General features: G+C 36.5%; 3 protein-coding genes across 3 annotated transcripts in view; 1 reads left to right on the top strand and 2 right to left on the bottom strand.

Annotated features, from left to right (window-relative positions):
- LOC139137597 (delta-1-pyrroline-5-carboxylate dehydrogenase, mitochondrial-like) overlaps positions 1 to 12,521 on the bottom strand; it is a 38,963-nt gene extending 26,442 nt beyond the window's left edge. The window contains exon 1 of the mRNA XM_070705789.1: positions 12,382 to 12,521. The gene's annotated coding sequence lies outside the window, so the exon portion shown is untranslated. The remainder of the gene's footprint in view (positions 1 to 12,381) is intronic.
- LOC139137603 (uncharacterized) lies at positions 135 to 13,538 on the top strand. The gene is made up of 7 exons (XM_070705794.1): positions 135 to 324; positions 1,073 to 1,229; positions 2,591 to 2,676; positions 5,953 to 6,053; positions 9,349 to 9,512; positions 11,377 to 11,451; positions 13,099 to 13,538. The coding sequence occupies exons 1-7, from the start codon at positions 272 to 274 to the stop codon at positions 13,153 to 13,155; spliced, it is 693 nt and encodes a 230-aa protein (XP_070561895.1). The 5' UTR covers positions 135 to 271; the 3' UTR covers positions 13,156 to 13,538.
- Positions 13,539 to 15,867: 2,329 nt separating this feature from the next.
- LOC139137601 (ciliogenesis and planar polarity effector 2-like) lies at positions 15,868 to 23,130 on the bottom strand. Its single transcript, XM_070705792.1, has 6 exons — positions 22,974 to 23,130; positions 20,199 to 20,361; positions 19,073 to 19,225; positions 18,341 to 18,459; positions 17,479 to 17,615; positions 15,868 to 16,271 (listed from the first exon to the last, which is right to left on the bottom strand). The coding sequence occupies exons 2-6, from the start codon at positions 20,314 to 20,316 to the stop codon at positions 16,046 to 16,048; spliced, it is 753 nt and encodes a 250-aa protein (XP_070561893.1). The 5' UTR covers positions 20,317 to 20,361; positions 22,974 to 23,130; the 3' UTR covers positions 15,868 to 16,045.
- Between the last annotated feature and the right edge of the window lie 181 nt (positions 23,131 to 23,311).

Here is a 23,311-nt window from a genome sequence, read left to right as displayed (position 1 = left end):
ATTTACAATCACCGATTAACTTAGTTTCCGCAAAATGAACATTAAAAGTGTTATCTCACTGAAAACAAATTGATACACCTTGTACTGCCGAGTAACTTTTGAACGAACCATCTTTTCAACATTGTAACCTTTGACACAAGGTCAGATGTCGACATCTACAAGAAGAATCCATACATTGTGCATCATTTGAACAGCTGATCTGCCAGCACTGTAGTGTGTATCGAACTCCGAAGAACTGAGGCCAGAGGCAGGCGCTAGTCACGATAAAAACATGTTTAAAAAGCGTGTCATAATCGCACATACAGATATAGCTGCTGCAGCAAGGTAAGTTCTTACAAAATTATTTTCTCTTTCTGAGACGAGGAGGAAACTATATAACTAAACTGTGAACTAAGTAACATGGGTAGTTTGGTGACTCTTAATTTTTGCATGATACTGCCTTAAAAATATTATGTTCATGAATTCATCGCAAGTAAGTTATATGATACGAACTATAAGAGCAACTTTCATTCTTTTGGATTTTTGGACAGTGTGGAACGTATCACGTTAGTTTGAAGAAACTAGCAAGATTCGAGGCATCGATGACCAGGATAACCAACATATCGTGAATATTATCATGCAGAATGGGTACCAAATCATATATAGCCTTGTCCCCCTGCTTAAAAACATTTCCTTTTGGACAATTCATAGCTGTATGACTATGAGTTCTTTATCAATTTCAACAACCAGTGTAGATTGTGGGACTGTAGATCACCTATTGCAATGAAAGTAACAACTCTGATTTAATAATTGGTTCAATTGTATTTTTGAACTTATATAAATAATTGATCAGGGACCTTATTTGTCGGAAAATTTATGCTGTAAATTAGGAAACAGCTACTCTGATTTGTTGGTTCGAAAGTATTTTTCCACCGGTCAACTGTTAACCTATTACCTGCATGCTTCTTTTAAATTTAGTAGCTAATAGTACAACTGTTAAGATAGTTTAATGTATGAAACTGTATCCTGCCTCAATTGCTCATATATGGTTTCCAAATGCATGTCACACACTTTCTCCACCACTGTCTAACAGCCGAGCTGTGTTTGGTATAGAACATAAGGTAGCGTACCGTACCCTTGATATCCCTGAATTGGCAGACAGCAAACCAGCATGTGTCAGAGATCAACCCATTTCTGTCAGAGACCAAGATTTTGATCAGTTACAGATCTTGAATTGCAGCTATGAAGAGGTGAGTTTTGGTGTAAATTGAGCAAAGAGGTTTTAAAATTCTTTATTTACTCATTATTTGACACATAATACTGTCATGACTCAGCAGTGGACTCCATATTTCATCCAAATAAAGAATATCTTAAACATAAATTTTGAAAGTATTTTTCTGTAATGTACTATGCAGTCTAAATCAGATCAACCTCACATCTTCCCATGTTGTGAAACTGCCAAGTATTCAGGCACTTAAAAGTTTTTGTAACCTCAATTTGATTATTTTCTAGTTGTTTATGAGTAATTTTTGAGGTGGATGTACTGTCACACAAGCTTCAATATTATACTTTACTAACATGTCACATTTTGTGTCTTTCACAATAATAATACCAGACAATATTGTTTTCATTAACAATAGATATAAGCGACTGAGATACACTGTCCTGAAAAAAATGACAAAATTTTGCCCACACCGATATATTGTTAGACTTCTATGTTCAACCATGAACTTAGAAATGTAACAGGCAATATAAATATTGTCTCTTCTTTGTTTTGTCTTCATACCCAGCATCATGTTTAGCTTTTTACATGTAAACAATTTTACGTATCAAATACAGTCATTTTTTTATCGACAATGTAAAATGATAAAAATACTGGTTGATGGAGACACGACGGGGCATACCTATAAGTGAGCAAAACTTAAATGCCCAATATTGTCTTTATCAACTTACTTATCTGCTAATGATATCCACAGAGTCAATTATCCGGTGATACTAAGCAACTTGATGGATTATATAGTAGATTAACAATTTATAGCTGTCAAGGTGTGAGATTTGTGAATAATAAATGATACAAAACAGTGTATAGAGAGTTGTGAAGTGTCCTTATTCTGACGAAATAATGAAAATTGACAAAAATGAAAGTCTATGATGTATCATTAAGACAGGTACTCCGGTAAATGTTACCTGGGTTCCCCAGTCATTTTACTCGGGTTCCTCCTGGTATATCAATGCAATGATGTTACTTGGCTTTCCAAATCATTTACCAACATTCAAGAACCTTAGCAAAAACACTGTATTTTTATTATTGTTGTTGTTGTTGTTGTTACTATTTATTACGATTGACCTTAAATTCAGACATCAATATCCATATTGGTTGAAAATATTACACTTGAAGTTGAACTTCAAGATTAGTAGTACCATGTGATCTCAAAAAAGGGTTTGTTCCATAGTTTGTTCCATCCCAGACTTCAAATACAAGATATTGCATAATACTGCTAGTCATGGCAAGGTATTACATTTGGAAATATTATATCATTACTAACACTTGTGCAGTTTTCTAAATAATGTTTCTTAAGACTTATTAACAATATTATTTGTTTTTCTCTAGTTTTCAATAGTTGTTTTAAACACAGTGTTATCTGGTGAGAATTGTCATCACGTCATAAACAAGATAATCAATGAATGCACTGAAAGGTAAGACATATTTACAATTGTTTTGTAGCTGTGTTTCCTGTTATTTTTATTGTATAATTTGTCTCCTCCTCCCAGTTCCCAGGATATCTTTTCAATGTATACCCTGTATAAACCTATGTAGCAATAGTTCTCTTACTGATTCCATGATGCATTTCATGCCAGGGTTAGTATCTTATGATATTGGTCACTGATGCTACCCTAGATGATACATTTGTTGCCAATTTTAACACTAGACGGTTAACTGTTTTGGTGATGTGAATTAGGTTACTGGACAATATGATTGATACATTAAGTGTACAACAACAAAAAATATGTTGTTATTATTATTATTATTATAAACTTTATTTCGGACTTAAAAGTCCATATAAATGTTGTGAAAGGTTGTTACAGACTCTTTGAAGAATTAATTGTTCTCTTGCATATTGGTTGAAAAGAAAGACAATCAATCAAACAAAAAGAAGCTTATTCCAAACCTTAAAGCGCAGTGGTCGTCGCGCAGCGCGTGCGCGATTTTTTTGTTGATAAACATAAATGTTTGTAAACATAAGTCTTCACACCTTCAATTGGACTGAGATGGGAGCGGTCCCTCACTTTGGTAAGACTCAACATCATGCAATAGTAAAATATTAAGATCAGAAACGAACTTCAGTGGTGTATTTCTATCTATAAACTCATGTAAGGCTACGAACATTGAGACACCACACTCCGCACATTATGTCGCTGAGTTTGCTGCATGCAGTCACAGTGAACAAATGGGTTTGATCGCGCGCGGCCACGCTGGTTGTACACAATGCCGTGTACAGCACAGTAAAAACACATCATTCAAATGATCAACATTGTATATATATATATATATATATATATATATATATATTATTATATATATATATATATATATATATATATATATATTATATATATATATATATATATATATATATATATATATATATATATATCGGTATATATATATATATATATATATATCGGTATATATATATATATATATATATGTAGATCAGCAACAAGCACAATGCCTAACACAAAAATTACACTCAAGACCATGATCGGCAAGCCAGAGCAGGACACGGGAGATGCTGTTGCTTCGAAGGGAGAAGGTCACCGCGTTGACGTATACAGATATACGAGAATCCGGTCCCACAACGTACCGCCCCGTGACGACTTGGCCCACGACCCACTGTTGATCACCATTTCTTACTTCTTCTACATGTAGTAATACGTGGCAAGAAATAGTCAAATGACAGGACAGAATAGGCAAAACGAGCAGGTTTTCATGGCATTTGGCAGGAACATTGCACGGCTACACATAGGACGTATTGAGAGATCCTATGCACAGTCATGGCAGTGATCCAACGGCTAGCTAGTGTAGGCCTACCGGTGCTACGCAAACTTCGTTGTTGTACCTCCTGATTGCCGGGTAGGTCTGAATCCTCTTTCAAATGAGATAACCCCCACATAACAAGAAGACCTATGAAAGGTCCTTCGCTTGACTTGATACCTGGACTCAGAATTCTCGTTTGCACCCCCCAACGGGGTAAACTTCCTAGTGGAGTTGGATTCTCCACAGCCGAGTGTAGCGCGCCATATACTCGGTTCTCTTGACACCGACGTTCATGCAGACCACGGAACAGATGCTTTTTGCTGCAGCGGGCATTGCTCTGCGAGCTGTAGATTTCTGTAGCTTGCGTTTTTGTCAATTGTACTCCTGTTGGGCCTCTTGAAATGAAAGTTCTCGTCCTTGCTAGCGATGTCGTAGACCAGAGCCCGGTCATTGATAGTCTGTTGGCATATACACGCATGCGGGTAAGTGTTTAGCTCCATGGCTTGAGCAAGCCCTATTCAACTGATTCAAGAAAATCATGATCAAATGTGATCTCAATCCAGCGTGTAATTACCGTTCAATATTCAGCAGATATTTAACTTTTATTAATTGACCTTTTATTGCGTGTTAGATTTGGTAAGTTGGTATGCTTGTGACAGATCAGCTGCCATTTTAACAAGTGACAATATCGCAAACATAATAATCAACCCGTAACCTCATGCGGCATTCTCGGATATGTTGTCAACAAGGGGGGACCCCCTCAGGAGCATGCGCAGCGCGACGACCACTGTGCTTTAACTACATCAGACAGTAAGTCACATATACATACAATTGTATTCTGTTCAAAAGTCGCTGTCTCAAACCATAAATCTGCTTACGCATTTGAGCGTCAAAGTTACTGATACTATTGGTTACAAACATTGAACTCGCACTACTCTGTTTTTCATACCCCAATAAGAGTTGTATGCAACTTTCAATTTACGCATAACAGCCACAGAGTAATTACTCCAGAGTGGTCCCCCATATAGCTGGTAACAATAGGCTTTAAATAGAACACATTTAACATGAAACGTACACTTACAGAAATTTCTCATCAACATATTTGCTGAGATGTAAAAATATCTTGTCTGTGGCTCAATGTCACGGCTGACTCGCGGCGTGTTTGCAAGGTTATATCTGATTGGTCGATTGTCACTATTCACAGCAACTTAGGGAGTTTATTTGTATTATTTCATTATAACGGTACAATTCTGCCAACCAATTGGATAACAGCTTCGAAATCGCTGCGAGTCGGCCTCAATGTCATCATCATCTCTAAAGCGATCAGATGTGACAAAACGAAGGTATTTTTTCATAGAAACAACATCTAATTTAACTGCGTTGAGATACACAGAAGGAATTTTACACATCTTACTGTGATTAGGAAAAATACACAAAAAGGTCCTCATGCAGTTTGCCCTTTTGCTATTGAAAATGATGTCATGTATACCACCATAGCTGCAGCAATGGATTGTGGGATAATAGGAAAGAGGTCTTTATTGGTACATACAATAGCTCTTCAAGTTCTTCAGTGTTTTAGTTTCAAAGTTCAAGATACTTGTCTCTCTTTAATAGTACGGTCAACAGACATGAGAAATTCAGAGTTGTATCATGTGGGTTGCCCAAAAAGAAAGATACAGACGATCGTACCATGACGATGTTGTAATGTCTTACGGATGAGGGATAACTTGGTCAAAAGAAAATCTCTCATTAAGATCTCTAAAGCATGCCAGTGTTTGATAAAATTCAGGCTGGAGAGATTCCTGTAAAAACAGTGAAAGATGACAGTAAAACCGGTCTCTCATAGTGAAGTTTGGTCACAGATTGTATATGGTTAGCTACACTTATTTACATGTATCTTCGATGTGATGACAGTGGATGTCTTTGCCTTACAGTAATGTTGAACAAGTGATAGTCGCAGCAGCTATCAGATCAGATCCAAATCGATCACATCAACTGGAAGGTCTCTATGAGAACTGTATAAACCTAGCCCCAGGTAAGATAAGTCCTGCATACAGTTTAAAGTTAGAAGTCTTGTAACTATTTTAGTGCTGTTGTTATTCCCTATGTTTGGTGTGGGTGTTGGTACAAAATGTAAGGGTATTCAATTATAAAGTGCATGGCAACACTGGTTAAATTATGACTGAAAATAGAAAAATGAAGAAATATGTTTAAAAAATTAAACACACATGCTGGTATGTTAATAGTATTTCTCAAAATAGTTTATTAGCTCCGCTGTCAGCGACGCGGAGTTTATCAAATAGGTTGATTTTCCGTCGTCCATTGTCGTCGTCCATCATCCGCCAACAATTGCCTTCTCCTCTGAAACCGCAAGTCCAATTGCTTTGAAATTTTATATGCGCTTCACTTGGGGTGACCTCACTTGAGTTTGTCCAAATCATGGTGAAATTTGCATATTTGTATTTTTGGGGCATTTTTTGGTGTTTTTTGGTAAAAAAAATCTTCTTCTCTGAAAGCGCTTGTCCGATTGCTTTGAAATTTGATATGCAGTTTCCTTAGGTGACTTCAGTCAGATTTGTTCAAATCATGGTGAAATTTGCATATTTGTATTTTTAAGGCAATTTTTGTCGTTTTTGGTAAAAAAATCTTAAAAAATCTTCTTCTTCAAAACTACCAGTCAGATAGCTTTGATATGTGGTACATATGTCCCTCGGGATGATCTATTTCAGATTTGTTCAAAGTGTGCAGAAATATGCAAATGTACATTTTTAAGGCAATTTTTGCCATTTTTGGTCAAAAAGTGTAATTTTCTAAAAGTACTGGTCTGATAGCTTTGAAATGTAGTAAACAGATTTCTATAGATGAACTAAGTAATATATATTGAATTTCTGATGAAATCTGTCATTTTGTATTTTTGGGGCAATTTTTGCCATTTTTGGTCAAAAAATGTGTATTTCCAAAACTACTCATCTGATAGCTTTGCAATTTGGTATACAGGTTCCTACAGATCACCTTAATAATATTTATATGGAAATTATGATGAAATCTGCAATTTTGTAATTTTGGGGCAATTTTTGCCATTTTTGGTCAAAAAGTGTGTTTCTCAAAAAGTACTGTTCTGATAGCTTTGAAATTTGGTTTACAGGTTTCTACAGATGAGCTAAGTACTATATATTGAATTTCTGATGAAATCTGTAATTTTGTATTTTTTGGGCAATTTTTGCCATTATTGGTCAAAAAATGTGTATTTCCAAAACTACTCATCTGATAGCTTTGAAATTAGGTAAACAGGTCTCTTTAGATGAACTAAATGATATTTATTGAATTTTCCATTTTTGGTCATAAAACGTGTTTCTCAAAAAGGACTGGTCTAACAGCTTTGAAATTTGGTATACAGGTTTCTATAGAGGAACTAAATTTGATCTGTTGAAATGATGATGAAATCTGCAATTTTTATATTTGGGGGCAATTGTTGCCATTTTTGGTTAGAAAATTTTATACTCAAAAAACTACTCATCAGATAGCTTTGGTTGACATGTTCTTAGGGATGATCCGATGTGATATATTCAAAGTATGATGAAATCTTCAATTGTGTATTTTTGCATCTATTTTAGCCACTTTTTTCTGGCCACTGCATTGAGCTTTAAAAGATTTCAACCTTCTTCATCAACATGTGTCAAAAATAGTCATTCTCTACATAAACACAGCAGAGCTATATCGGCCGCTAGGTCGCTTGTCATTTTGTGAGAAAGAAATAAAGTGATGTAAACTCAGTCACTCAGATGTTAACTTAAAGGGGAAGTGTACCAAGGCTTATTTTATGTGCTAGCTTTAGGGTTTGTTATAACTTAATCCAAAAAGCCATTTTCGCTGTTGCTAACTTGCGCGATTTTTTTTTACAAAAACTGATAAAAATAGTAGCAGAAGTTGCAGTTTAGGTCTTCATCAATTTAATGTACTTTGAGAAAAAGCACTAAGCTTGGCGTTGTGATCATGTGATATGGCAGGGACCATCTTCTGATGGCTATGGCATTGTCATTCATGTTCACACCAGGCTGGAACAGTGCATATTTGCATATCTGTTGTTTATGTTTAGCAAATGCACACAGGCTGGTGTGAATGTGAGTGACTAGACAATGCCATACCCATCAGAAGATGTTCCCTGCCATATCACATGATGAAAGCACCAAGCTTTGAACTTTTTCCCATGATTCAAAATACATAAAGTTGATGAAGCCCTAAACTGCAACTTTTGCCACTTTCTTTGTCCATTTTTGTAAATAATTGTGTGAGTTATGAATGGCGAAAATGGCTTTTCTGGAATAAGGACCCGTAAGCTAGCAATTATTAAAAAAATAGCCTTGGGGAATTTCCCTTCTAACTTTTCGTCCCTATCGCTACTGTTGTTTTGCACAAACCTATTGTTATCAGTGGTGGAAAGGTTCAGTCATAATTGTGTTTATCCTAAATTTCTGTTGGGTAATTGCTTTGTTTAGTCAACTCATTTGTTAACTTCTGCTTTTTATCCATGGTTTTTACTTACATTTATTGTACAGCCATTTTCATAAACAGTCATGTAAGTTGTCATATTGCATTTTATTTTCACTGTATGATAATTTGTAATTGTTTTTCAATGCATAAAAGGTCATTGTGAATGCATTTTTTTGGTTCCTTCATGACAGAGGCTTTTGAGGTAACTCCCAGAGTGCATATCATATTACAGTCTATTGGTACAGCATAACATGATTTGCAAAATTTTTAGGATTGTTTCATGCATTTCATCAGTTTGTTTCAACCACTTTACAAGAAATTAGAGTGTTGGTGTTTTTGTAAATACAAAATACTTGCTTATCGTATTTCTTCAATCAAGCACATGATAAAAGCACAAAAATCATACATGATGCGTAAAAGACATCATGGGCATGGAATCTTAATGAAAGCCATGTCATTGAAATTCTAGCGCACAGAATTTACGATTAGCATCACGCAGTATGAATCTTAACACACTGACTTGGTTTAGTATGGAAATATAAAATACATAAATGCAACATAAGATTAGAGAATGGCTTCAATCATAGATTATTTTAATAGAATGCTGATGAAATCTCTACTATAGTCAGCAACCTTAGTTCTTTATTAATTTTCAAGATAGCAGACAGATTGCATTTGCAGAGTGTAATATCATAAAATGAAAAATTGAAGAATTACTTAAAGTTGTGGATTTTTTGCATTGGTAAAAACAGGAGAGGCTATAATTTTAATTCATGCCAATGCGTGTCGATTATAACTGTTGTGTCATTTTTCTATACTTTATGATTTCGCAACCCTAGACACAGAGTACCCACCATTGCCAAGTGATGCAAGAATTTCAGATCCTGTCTTGAATATTTTACTACAATTTTTAATCGTTGAGAAGATTCCCACAAGGTGTTTGCTGGTTGCGGGTCACAAAGCAGCAATAGGGACAGCAAACAGAGAAGATGGGTCACTTCAGGTAAGTCAGTCTTGTCTGTAGCAGAGTTGATAACCCTGTTAACAGTTTTTTTGGGGAAATGGACTGCTGTAATTGATCTTGAATCTCAAAACATTCTTGCTCAACTTGATCAAATTGCATTCTCTTAAGGTAGTATGCACCTCGAACATGAAAGACTTAAAGTTTTGCTCAAATTTTCCTCGCCGAATCTTTCAACTATCCTCTTTCAAAATCACAGATAAAAATTAGGGGTCACTTAGCAAATTTTGGTATCAGAGAAACAAATTACCCAAGATTTACTGATATCTGAAATTCAAAATGGCTGCGCCATCCCTGTGTTAACTGTATGGAAAAAATACAATTTTTGATTTTTTAAAAAACCAAGACAGTGAAAACTTTTCTTACACTAAGAGGTTTAAAATGAACCCCCACAAGTGGCAGATCAGAAAAGAATTGAAAAAGTTTGAGAGTCTGAATAAATGTCCCTGAGGCGCAGTCTTGAAGAATGCACATGTAATAACCTGTGTAATGTCTCATGGATTACCTTTCTACTGTACGTAGGATCAGCATCTTATGAATTTACTTTTAGCAGTCAGTTATAAAGTTGAATCACTGGTCAGAAAAGCTGACATGTATTATTTTTATCAACCATTTTTTATTGTACAATATATTAATTAATGAGAGTACTGAAACTGAATTATTTGTATTTCAAGTAGACTTTTAAAAGTAGCTTATGGTAGTTGGGGCTAGTTGCTTAACGTAAAAGTAAGGAACTGTGCATGTTGAAATTCAAAATGGCTGCCATCCCTGTGTTAACTGTATGGAAAAAATACAATTTTTGATGGACGCAAGCCCATACCTTCAACACTCACCCTTGCATCTTTAACACTCACCCTTGCATCTCTCACAGCCCCTCGTCTGCTACGTAGCTCTATCCTTAACCATATGGTGATGTGCCCTCAATGGTCTTTCTAGCAAGCAAGGCTCACCGAGCCAGCCGGGTTATAGCATAGCGGAACTTGGCTCGCTGAGCCGAGCTGGGGCGGTATTATGGTAAAAGGTGAAGCAGGCGAGGGGCTGTGAGAGAGTCTACACTCACCCTTGCATCTTCAACATTTGGTTGTGGGAGAAAAGCATGTAATTTTTACGTATAAGTCAAACTATCTATAGTAAATGGGCATTCAGGCAAAGTGGGCAACAGACTATCAACAATGCATATTGCAACGTGACCTTTTCAAAAAGGACTGCTTTAGAAAATTCCTGTTCTGCTTTCCTATTACCCTTTGATCAAATACAATATGTGTGTCTTTTGTCGCTTGTATTGTAACATAATTTATTGAAAGCGGTTATTTATGTTCTTTCATTTTCTGTATAAATGGACCCTGTTGAAACATGTGTAACATGTACGGACCCTTGCAGTGATCACCATGTTTGAATAGTCATTCTGTTCATTGAAAGGCATTGGTAATCATTAGAAAGAATGCATATAGCTAGTATGTTATATTTTTATTGATGATGAATGGTGAATTGTTGGTATGCTGTATCAACCCAACATTGTGTAGTGAATCAATAGAACATATGTATCATTAATAGTTGTGTTTTTAAATGAAAAATATCAGTTTTTCTCATGCATTGGGCCTACCATGGACATGTTAGAAATCAGAGTAAATATGCTCGTTACCATTCTATGGCTTGGTCCATACATATTGATTTCAATTGTGTGTGTTGAGGGACGGATGTGGGAAGGCAAAGTTATTAAGGCTACCCAAGTAAACTTCAATTAATTTTCAAAATGTCTTTATCTTGAAATAATTGCTAAGACACATTCACAAACTATGCAGCTAACTCATGGCTTCATAGACATTTGATTTTGTTTCATTTTCAGAGCATAGAGAGACTACAAGAGGCTGTGACATCAGTGACAGGATTGAAATTCAGCCTTGAAATCAGCAAAAGTCTGGTAAGTTATTGAATGGCCAACTTTTAAGCACAAGATTATGCGTTACTTTGCTGAAGTACGGAGCATACACCCCAGCTGATTTGGCATTCAACCCTTTCAGAAACCATGGTTTTGCCCAAACCCATTGTTATCGATGATAATAGTGGACCTGTTTACCAGAAGATAGGGTGGATGGGTTAAAGCTGAAATCTCAATCATTGTGCTGAGCACGCCCACAAACACATGCCCATCAATGGGCTGGTCATCAATTGTCTAACACTAACAAAATAAGTTCAAGTAAATTCCCTTTGTCTTAGGTTGTATAAGTGAATACTAAAAGTACTATGAATTCACTGGAAAACACCCAAGGCAGACTTTAAACCATCTGCTTTGCCCAGAAAGGTGCATAAGTTTTCAACCCTTTGACAAAACAAAACTACAAATGTCATGAAAAGATATTCATGATGAGACATGCCAGGCTATCCTGGTTTGTTTAGACTCAAACACTGAAAAAGTTAAGTTTATCAAGGAGCGAATTTGTAAAGCAACCCCACTAAGCTTCTGCTGATACTGTATGCCGATCTTTGATAGGACAATAGGGATGTTCACAATTAACGTTATTTTTCTCTCATTAACATGCAAAAATAAATATTTGTCCGCAGTTTTTAAATTACGCTTTTGAAAATTTCGCTGGCAAGAGTGACAAAAATGCCTGCCTCTAAGGGACTGTTAGTGTAACAATGAATACTAAAAGACATATTCATGACTCAGAATACAAGCTGCAAAACAGCCATGCATGTGACATTGTTAATTGTAAAATTTGTCGGTATTTCGCGCTGCAGTGTCCGATGTTGCATGTACACCTATATTTAGTAGCAAACTTGTAACCCTGAACAGTGCTATTATATATTCTAATTTAAACATAGTTATTGTAGACAATAATATTCCTACCTGTAAAATTCTTGTGAAGAATTCAGAGATTGAGCTTCTCAGCTGTTATCAACAGAAATACCGTAGTTATGATAATGTAACAGGGAACATGTTAGATTCTGCTGCCTGTATTGTTAATTTAAAAAATCCCATTGTCCCACTGAACACAAGTCAAGCAGTATTCAAGGGCGCCATCTTGTGGCAAAGTAAAGTGAACGCCCCTATGTAAATGTCACCAATTTAACAGTGGCAAAAATGATCATTCAACAGCTTTCAGTGATTCCAATTTTTCAAATTGTGTTGTCAACATTATGCTTTAAACTTCCCATCTCTTCAGTATTGACTCAGCTTTTTGCAAAGTTACAATTTTAATAAAGAAATTGTCTGTAACCTTAAACATGCCCAAGATGTAATCAAATGGATGCTGACTGTACTGCGCAAGCCTGTTAGAATACTGCCCTTAATGATAGAACATTTAGAATCATTTGTTTTTTAACAAGATATGGTTTAACATGCAGCATGCCAATCAGTTGTTTGCTACATATATCTTGTCACTGCTGGTGAATGCCATTTTTAAGTACAAAAAATATAATTTCATACATCATCAGTCTTTTAGTGAAAAACAAAATGAGCAGATTTTGAGCATCTTCTGAGTCAGAGCAAATGATTCTATATGTAAATTTTAGAAATCAAGAAATGCTTTTAGCATAACTTATTCATTTTATGTCACTTTCTCAGGTTTACAAGGGTACCAACGCCACAGAGGATGAAATGTCCACCATGATATACATGTAGACACAGTGACTATCTTACAACAAGATAAAAGTGAAATGGACAAACTCTGCCAAGACTATTGCCCTCTATACTACACTATACTGTTTTACCAACCAGAGCTTGCCTGTCATTTTTGAAATTTGGACTGTTAAATACGGACTTCTTTGAATGCGATAAACAAGTGAAGGCATGATAGTCATATGTGGATCAGAGATACATCTTCAATGTTTGGCAAAGAAGACTGAAAGTTTCTGCCTGAAAAAATGTCTCCAAACAGTGACCATCAGATATTATGAGAATTCCGTAGAAGTTATTTTCATACAGTCAGGTTTGTGACTCATTCTGGTCTTTCTCTCTAGTTATCAAAATATCTCGACAGAAGGTAGGCGTAAGAGGTTGTCATAGTCGAGGTATGTAATTGTCTCACAATTGACATTGTACGAGCAGAAGTACGGCCTCGTACTTTCACAGAACGAGTGACGTAATGTACCCATACTTTCAAAATACGAGTGACGTACAATGCTGGTATATCACACACAGCAAGATTTTGACGTAAGGCCGTAAAATTCAAAATTGAAGCTGCGGTTTGTATTAGCAACTATTTTTAGAACCCCTCAAATCTTGAACTCCAAAATCCAGTGCGGCTTCTATACGCACATTTGTCTGGACTCAACTACGTCACGTTGAAAATTGCCAGCAAGGAGACTATCATTATGCAAATGACCACAGCTGTATTTCTCCGCAGTAGGAAGACTTAGTTATACATTTTCTCAGTTATTCTCCTCTTCTTTCGAATAAAGATAAAGATAAAGATAATTCCTTGCACTTCCAAGCCTTAAATAATTGTACACGCCGCTGTCCCACACAAGCGCTGTGCTGTCGACTCCAAGCTATGTTTCACACGCTGCATGCCTGCCAGCTAATTTATGCAACCTTTAGCAATAACCTCAGGAACAGCTGTGCGGGCCTGCTTGCTCATGTTCCGTCGAAAGATATTTTAGAAATATGGAGACATGGCAACATCACATTTTTATTTTAATATTTTACAAAAGATGCATTGATTTTGTCGAAAATTCTGAAAAAAATATAGGAAGATTTTATCGCGAACACATTTTCACTTGGGGTCAACATGGGATCGCAGCCATGTTGCCTCAAAACTTATTTCTGTCTGCACTCAAAACTCAAAAGTGTCGGATATGAACCTGAAAAATCTAAGTCATTTGTCAAACTTCGGCGAAATTTAAGCCTATAGACAAGATTTCATCTAGGTAAGGTAAATTTACTGAAATTTGATCGACAAATAATCCTGAGCTTGAACGTGACAGCTCGCCTTCTCTGGGAAGTCAAGCATCAAGCTGTCCATACACAGCTGCCCATATGGCTGGGTTTATGAGATTGTTTTCAAGCGACGGCGCGGCGGTAGACCGAACGGGGCTCTGGATATGAACTTACCGCTGGTGAAGCTGCAATAACTGTTGCGTTGTTTTTTCTTGAAGTTTTTTTAACATTAAACTTGCCATATTCCTTCAAATTACAATGAGATTTTTTCGATCACGCAGCCATGTATTTCATTATGTCACTCACAAAAGTACGCTGAACACAGGCAGACTATAGAGAAATACTGACATTACGTCACTTGTACGGTGAAAGTGCGGCACATTACGTCACTCGTAATTTGCTCGTACGTCTGCTCGTACTTCGTCCGTTTTGAGACGATTAGATAAATGCATAGTCCACATATCTCAAATAGCCCAAAATTAGGAAGAATTTGAGCAACTTCTGGTTGTTGGAAATCTGTTCCCAAAGGTGATCTTACCTTAAAAGACAGCATTCATAATTTTAGTCTTTCACTGCAATACAAACTACCAATCATGAGTTTTTATTTCAAGTATTGATACCAGAGACCAATAAATGTTCTTTTTTATAAAATAACTTTATTTCTCAAAGATTCTTAAATATTTTGTAATGGGAACAAAAGTGATTTGATAAATATTGTCATCTCCTGAATTAAAGTGAAGTACATTTTGAATTCAAGTAAAGTAAATTTTAACACTAAAATTTTTCTATGTTTTATTGTACAAAGAAGAATTCTTTCAAAAGGCCTGTTTCCTCCAACCATTGCCTCTTGATTTCTCCAAAATGTAATTTTTTTTTCTCAAATTACCAACTATGAATAAAAGGATAACTGTTAGCACCAGCACATGTTATCGATAATCAAAATCCAACAAAACGATTTTGTACCATCGCTTGAAAACAACAGTTTATTTTGTAACACACTGTGTCCACATTCTGACTTAGGTCACATGTTATGCAGTGTTTTGGTGCTCATATTTTCATAGAGCCAGTTTCAGACACATACTCCCTTAAGCTTACAAAAGCTAGATTTTTACAAAAAGTGTGTATTTCACTGAGATCAAAATTTATCATATGCACTGAACCTGACCTTTTTGGTCATAGGAAAACTTGGGACTTCTGCAGCTGACAACCTACCAGTATATCCTTCAACTACAATTACATCTACATTACATCATTTTTTGAATCGTGATTTCTTTGAGTCCTATGTTTCCCAAGTTTTTTTTATATGAAATCAACAGCTCAGTGCACTACAATGAATTCATCAATACAACTCAGGAAATAAGGAATAATTCAAATCTTTATAAATAACTCAATAAATCTGGAAATCCCAAATCACAGAAATATCTTTGTAGTGACAGTTTTTCGGATAAAGCTTGACGTCAACTTTTAGAAAAAATAAGAATTTTAAAATTATCACACCGAAAATTACATACATATATAATGGATTATTTCTGTACTTGATCCTCTTGCTTGATTTGTTGTCTATGTACTATAGCATATAAAAATACAGTGAAATATGTAATGTTGGAAAAAATTGTTATTTGGTGACAAGATGTCATACAAGGCCTACAGCTACTTGGTCGCGATACCAGAGTCTTTCTGCCAAACTGTTCAGGAGAGGTGCCACATCTTCCAACTCGGCTTTACCATCAAGAGATCTCTCTGCATCGTTTAGATGAACTCTGTTCACATTTTTGATCTTTAAGATTGGCACTTTGTATCGGTGTTCAAAGTCTCGGAGTTCCCGCGTTGCAATTTCACTGTGGTTGTACTGATCATATGTGAGATGGAGTTAAGGAAAAATTATAAATGGTTACACTAAAAGACCTCCAGTCATTTGTTAAGGAGTGCCAACAACAACTGAATCTTTTAGTCTGTACGAAGGTATTCCTGTATTCTTACTCAATTTCTATATTCTTACTCTCTGTATGCTGCAGGCAATACACTAGTTTGTACACTGGTGTATATATCACTCTGTCTAGCTGTCTGCCAATTTGTCAAAGAAATTAGTTCAATTCATAGCTAAATGTCCACTGAACCAACCGACTTAAAACAAGGTAAATTCCATAAGGGTAATTTTCTAGAAATGCTGATTCTGCACATATTCAATTTGGTTGTTTTATGTCCCTGTCCTTACCACTATCTTTTGACTGTTGAAATATCAGAATCATATGTTATGACTGTTGCATCATCAATCTCAAAAAAGTTGAGTAATTTCTCTCTTTCCATCCCTTGAATACTGAGATTGGGTTCAGTTCCAAAGTTGTCAATTGTGTGGTTGACAAGTTCATATATGAAATAGGGCGGGAAGGGTAAATAAAAATTTACAACATGATCATATCCATCACATTTATCTATTCTACAGGAATTTGAAAGTGTGTTTCAGGCTATTTGGTTGAGTTTAAAATGGACAGTACACACAGTGTTTTCAATGTAGTCTAACCAAATACACAGTCTACACATTTGCTCTGATGACTGTCATTGTCTTCCCTAACGTTTGGAAGCTTCTGAAGTTGAAGAGGCTATGTCCAGAGTTTTTAGTTTAATTAAGGGTATTGAATCTGTAGGTTGGCAAGGATTGCTGGGGTAAAGGTACGATCTGAATACCTGTTGAGACCATGTAAACTACATGGACAAAAACATGACATGGTACATGACTTTATGTGTTGTTGCATCGTATATAAGAATGACAGTTAGTGAGACTCGGTAGCTAGAACTCTACCTAACGTCTTAACATTGTACATTTAAAGATATACGGTCACTTGTTTTTAATAGCCAATCACAGATTTTACGCGGGTGGCCGCTTTTTAAAAAGGGCGCCCCCGCACGACTAGCCATGGCATACTTAGCAGCGTCGTCTGCATGTTCCTGATGTATCAAATATGGAGGACCGACAGCTACAGGTGTTACAGGTAGTACGCTAAGCCCAGCCCCTTTACCATATATGGAATATGCAAATTTACGGTGACCGTGCACCTTTAAGGATATTTGGTTCCAACTACCACTTTGAGCACATTTTCCGTTGGTTCTAAAATTTTCGACATCTGGTTTTGTAAGTCTTCAAAACTTGGACGGTCGGTGAACGAGAAAAGAAACAGCACTGCATCAATTTTCTCTTTGCAAGCCTGTCGTCAATACAAGGCAAGAGACACATGGTGAATATATGTATATCAAAATGCTTATACAGGTTACATTGCTATATATAGATTGAATGCATTGCTGGACTCAGTTACTTGGGCTTTAACCCTTTGAGCGCCAAAGTCAATTTTTGTTGCCTTTACAAAATATGCCCCAGTCAAATTTTTTCAGATTTTTGCTGAAATTTTGCTGAAAAACTGAAGCCAATTGAATGTGATGTCTGTTTGCCTCTAAAATTATGAAAACAATTATGGAAAAATTCATAAAAATTGGTAAAATGTTGCGCTAAAATTTTGGTGGGAAAAGGGTTTAACTTGTGCTGAGATCGTGTACCCCACTTTTACTCTGCATTTTCAGATTTTCTTTCATGCACAGTCCACAATATGGGTCAAATTAACTTTCCATTTGATCACAAAATGTAGATTAACTACAAAGATTTCCTGAGGAGATCATTCCCAATCAGGTAGTTGTCATCAGAATAGGCCAAAAGAAATCCATAGCAATGCCACTGAGGGCGCACTATCAAATATAAGTTGATATGCACTGAATGAAACTTTGAAAGAAGATGGCATCTCACATTTTTCATTCTGCAAAGTTTTACGTTTCTTATATTTGAGAAAGCTATTTATTTAATAGCTATTTTCCATTTAGTGTCTATTAATAGAGCTCTTGAATTCCTTGTATTACATGGAAGATTTCTCAGAATACTTACTGGTAAGATGTGGTCAAACTTCTTCATGGCTTGCTCACCAGCGTCCCAGAAATGAAACTTGAACATCAAAATTCTATCAGCCACCTTTGCAGGCCAGTAAACGATAGATGTAAGAATTCCTGTCATAGGAGGGATGACATAAAGGGTGCTTTTATTTCTGTCCTTACTGGTATGAATGGATATACGTCATAAATATAGTGTGTAACTTCATTTTTTCATATTATTTTAGCAGGGAGCTGATTATTTATTCCCTTCATGGTTTTATTCAAGGTGAACCAGATCAGTTGTGTGTTTACACTTCAACCCACATTCTCTGTTGTTCTATCCTCAAGTACTGTCGGTGTACATATAGCCAAAAAGTGAATGTATCACCAGGTCTTTCCTAAATGAAGTATGGCATGATGAGCATAGGAATATTAGAGGCTGTTTAATTTTGTAAGTACACATTATATACATGTACAATATTAACAGTGAGTCTCACCATACAGTCTGGAGGAAAGCGATGCTCATCTTTCAATATAATTTCATTCAAGGTACATCAGCTATTCCCGATATTCATGTTTTTTACAGCATAGCACTCTCTCTAACTACATGGCCATCAAAACATACCTGGCAGGTACTTCCAGAACTTTATTTCTATCCCGAACAAGAACACTCGAATCTCCTTGTTTAAACAATATATGACCATGCTATACTATTAACCATGTACAGAACAATATGAAGGCAAATTACCTGGTGTCTCACTATGACTGCTGGGAACTTCTACTCCAAGTAGCTTTGCAACAGTGGCAGTCTTACCGACCCCAGCTTTTCCAACTAAAAATATCTTGTAACTGACAGATTCTAAGTTGAGTTGTGGAGAAAGGCTGGGTCTCTCAAGTAAACCTGCAATGGAAATAACATGTAATATATCAGTTCATTGGAAAAATAGGACATCAGCATGACAGTTCTCTATGATTGCTATACTATTTTTTCTCTTTCACATTCAGCCTGATGTTCACATAGTTGATCCTTGAGGCATTTCATTTTGTGCACAGAGAAAAGGTCAAAGACAGGATCTCAGGAAAAGGATTGTAAAAGGTGCCAAAAATTTTGGTTTTGTCGTATGTGATTGTGAATGACTGAAACCACTTGACAAGTGTAATTATGAGGGGATTTGTCCTAACGTTGTACTACTATTATAAAGTTTCCCATGTTGTCAAAGAAGGCAAGTAGAGAGTGGTTTTGGTTCATATTTTCAATCAATTTTGTCTGAAGTTATGGAACACTGTAGGGTAGTGTGGAAAAATTTGGCAATTTTGTGTAAAAGAGTGATGTTTAGCTATCATGCTGATTTCATAGGTAATATGCAAACAGAGATACATAAAGTCAGACAGTGTGGGCCAAGATTAGCTTTCCAAACACAAGCTTTGGGTCAGCCCTATAACTATATGTGCACTTTACAATTCTAGCATGACGAGCATGAACGAGGAAGACTACCAAATTGCGCTGCAAAACAACTGTACCTTTCAGTACAATGGCAATTGATACAAATATTACGAGTATGTAATTTGCTATGCAAAACATTTGAAAATTACCCAGATTTATTGATTAAAACAGAAATCAAATTGGTTTGACTGAGGACATTTACAGAAAGGACAAGACCACTGGTATGATTCAAGTTTGATTTACGATCTGTACCATGAGCATGTACAAACGTGCATGTTTGTATCATACTGCGGTCAGGTAAGACTAGTAGTATCAGACTAGCATTGATTTTACTAGATCAGGTTAGCCTAAATTCAAGTCCAATGGCAGCTCAAGGCTAGCCCAGTCATGAAAGTAACCTTGGTCTGCACTGTTCACCATACCTACTCACCGAAAGTTTTCCGTTTCTCATTTCTGAACACTGAGTTGAAGTATTCTTTTCCTTCAACTGTCTTGTGCCAGTCATGTTGTACTAGAGAGCCCATTTCTTCCACGTTAGATTCGACCATCTTGGCAAGTTGTGGCACTGAGAAAGTGAATACGTGACCGTTTCCCTGGAGTTATGGAGGATAAGACTGTGTAACTGGCATGAAGGTACATATCTAATTATATAGTTGTATATAACAACAATTTATTCAGATACAATAGGCCACCGGCCTTAAAGTATTCCATATCTGTTACAAAAGATTCACTGGAGGACGCACTAAGACATGTGCATACAAAAACAAACCCCCAAAAAAGAACAGTGTTAAATAATGGTGTCATCTATAGCGTCAGAACGCTTTTTCATGGCAAAGAAAATAAATTTAGAAAGATTACATAAAATCAGTGCACTCTGGGATTGCATAAGAAGAATGAATTTATCAAATGTTGGGACTGTATGATAGTATTTTGGAATATACTTTGAACGTAATTCACAATAGAAAGGACAGACAATACAAAAGTGAAATTCATCTTCAATGTTACTATTCTCGCAAAATATACATATTCTTTCTTCACGGATATTACGTAATGGTCGATCTTTTTCTATACGAAGGGAGTGAGAGGAAACCCTAAAACGACACAACGCCTCTCTGTAGCGACCTTTATCTATTAATCGCAGATACTGTTCCTTTTCGAATACTAATTTAAACTTTCTGTAAGTGTCAAGTTTGGGAAATAAACATAAGGAGCTACGCCAATTTTGAATGTCTAAATCCTGACAGCGTTGCTTAAATAAATTGAGAAAATTTACAGTTCTCCCAACCCCTTGGTTAACCATGCTTCAGTCACCCATCCCCGTTGAGAAAAGTAACATTTTTACATCATAAGCCTACTAAATAAATCTGCAAAGCAAAGATCTACCAATCTTTAACTCTTTAGTAATCCAGTTTTCACATAACCATTACCCCAATATCTTTCTAACTTCACTAGCAAAAGGTGTTTATTGGGGCAGAGACCCTCTGTCAAAACACTATGCCCATCTAACCTATTGAATTCATGTGGGTTGGGCAATAATGTTTTTCATAATAATTTGGACCTCTAATTGGCAAATGGGTTCCAGGACTCAAATGACCCGCTATTTGACCCATGTTCAAGAGCTCTCTCAAGTTGTACTTTTCTGACTTGTAACAAAGTTTCGGGAAAAGCATTGTTGTTTAAGTGAATAAGGGAAAATTAGGCATCAAAGTGGCCCTAGGTGTACACTTCACATTGGCAGTGCAGTTTTGCGACATATTTACTCTATAGGCTTTGAAGCCATGCGTCCACCCACAGTCTACCAGGCCCATAGAGCCACAATTATTATGTTTATCATGCTGCACAATTTACTTATTAGAAGTTCTAAATATCTCATTTATTTTCAATATCTATGGACGTATGTGATGGGAGCGGTACAGGTATAACAGTCCGGGTCAGCTCCAAAATTGGAGACGCTATACCATAATATTTTCCCCCTCTCATTAGCCAATCAGCGGCCAGCGCGCCATCAGTAAAAATTGTATTTCCTGGCAACCTCCACATGCGTCCTTCGTTACGTACGCCATACTGTGTCGAACTCCCGCGCCGTATTCTGTCATAATGTCGAACAGTTGTATGGCCACTCTGTCAAAACACAATTTCAAAATCGCGTACCAGTTTTATTCTGGCTAAGACAACCAAACCCCATATATCGCTGTGATTCCTAGACTCTGGCTTGAAGTCCTGCGAAATATAAATCGTGTACCTACACAGATCGTTCAGAATACCCCATTTGTATTGGAGATGGCAGCGATACAAATTCTACCGTATGGGGAACAGTTGTGTGGCCACTCTGTCAACACATTTTCAAAATCGCGTACCATTTTTAGTCTGCGTTTGACAACTACAAAACAGGTATCATTTTAAAGCTCTGACATTGCTCTTCTTTCTTGCAAAATGTTATACGCGTACCTACACAAATAACCTTTATAACAGTATTTCTAATAGAGATGACGAACATCCACAAAATGATTCTCGGTACTTGAGCGAAATCGATAAACTGGGGGTAGAAATGAATCGTCAATATTTCGAATATTTGTTCACTAATCGGACTCCTTGTTGACATGACCTTCTGCAGAATACGTGGATTATGTTGACTGTCGAAATTCGTCGAAATTCACAAGACAGGGGCTTAATAAGCGGACCAAAACTGCCGATCACACTTGGTGGGTAATTTGTGACCCAGCGTGACCTGTACTTTATTAATGATGTAATCTGGTCGATGATTGGCTGAATGCCGGAATACATTATCATAATGAGTCTCCAATTTTGGAGCTGACCCGGACTGTATAACATTGTATGATTTGACATTGAAAGGTGCACTGAGACCTTAGAAAGACATAGTTGAACTGGTTAGAGCGCCCTCTACAGGTATATGGACGTAATAATGGTACAAGCCTGTCAAATTAGAACGTATAAACAATCTATTGTTCAATCGAAGTTACGTTGATTTCCCTAACACAACAGCAAAAACTGAATCGCGAATTGGGTTTCTAATAGCCTAACACTGCAAATGATAGATGCTGAATGCCGCGGGGCCAATATACTGAACTGGACTTTGCATTCTGGCTACTACGACCAGACGACAAATTTGACATGATCGAGTGATCCGATCGTGTACGTTGTATCAACTGGCAATGCATAAAAGCGAGTGAATTGGTAAACGCACCTTGTAGAAGGGGAAGAGACATATGCACAATAAAGTTGAAGACTAATGTCTTTCAATAGCGCTTCATTCTTCGCAATCAACGACTGAACTGTATTCGATTCAGAAAATGTTTCAGCTGAGGCCGATGTGATCGTAGAACATCAACTGTACGTCGCCATTTTTCAAGTGTAACCTCTTGCAATAGAAGAAAAAATGTAAATTTACACGATTCAAATATTACATGTTAATGCAAATTAATTTCATTGGTTGATTAAAATAAAGTATCATAGTCATAATTAGATAAGGGACGGCGAAAGTCTTCCAGGAGTGATTATAATCATTACATATTGTGAGGTTGG

Source organism: Ptychodera flava, chromosome 7 (assembly GCF_041260155.1).
Source record: "Ptychodera flava strain L36383 chromosome 7, AS_Pfla_20210202, whole genome shotgun sequence".
NCBI lineage: Eukaryota > Metazoa > Hemichordata > Enteropneusta > Ptychoderidae > Ptychodera > Ptychodera flava.
The sequence above is the reverse complement of the archived record's forward strand: the minus strand, read 5'-3'. Positions and strand labels throughout refer to the sequence as shown.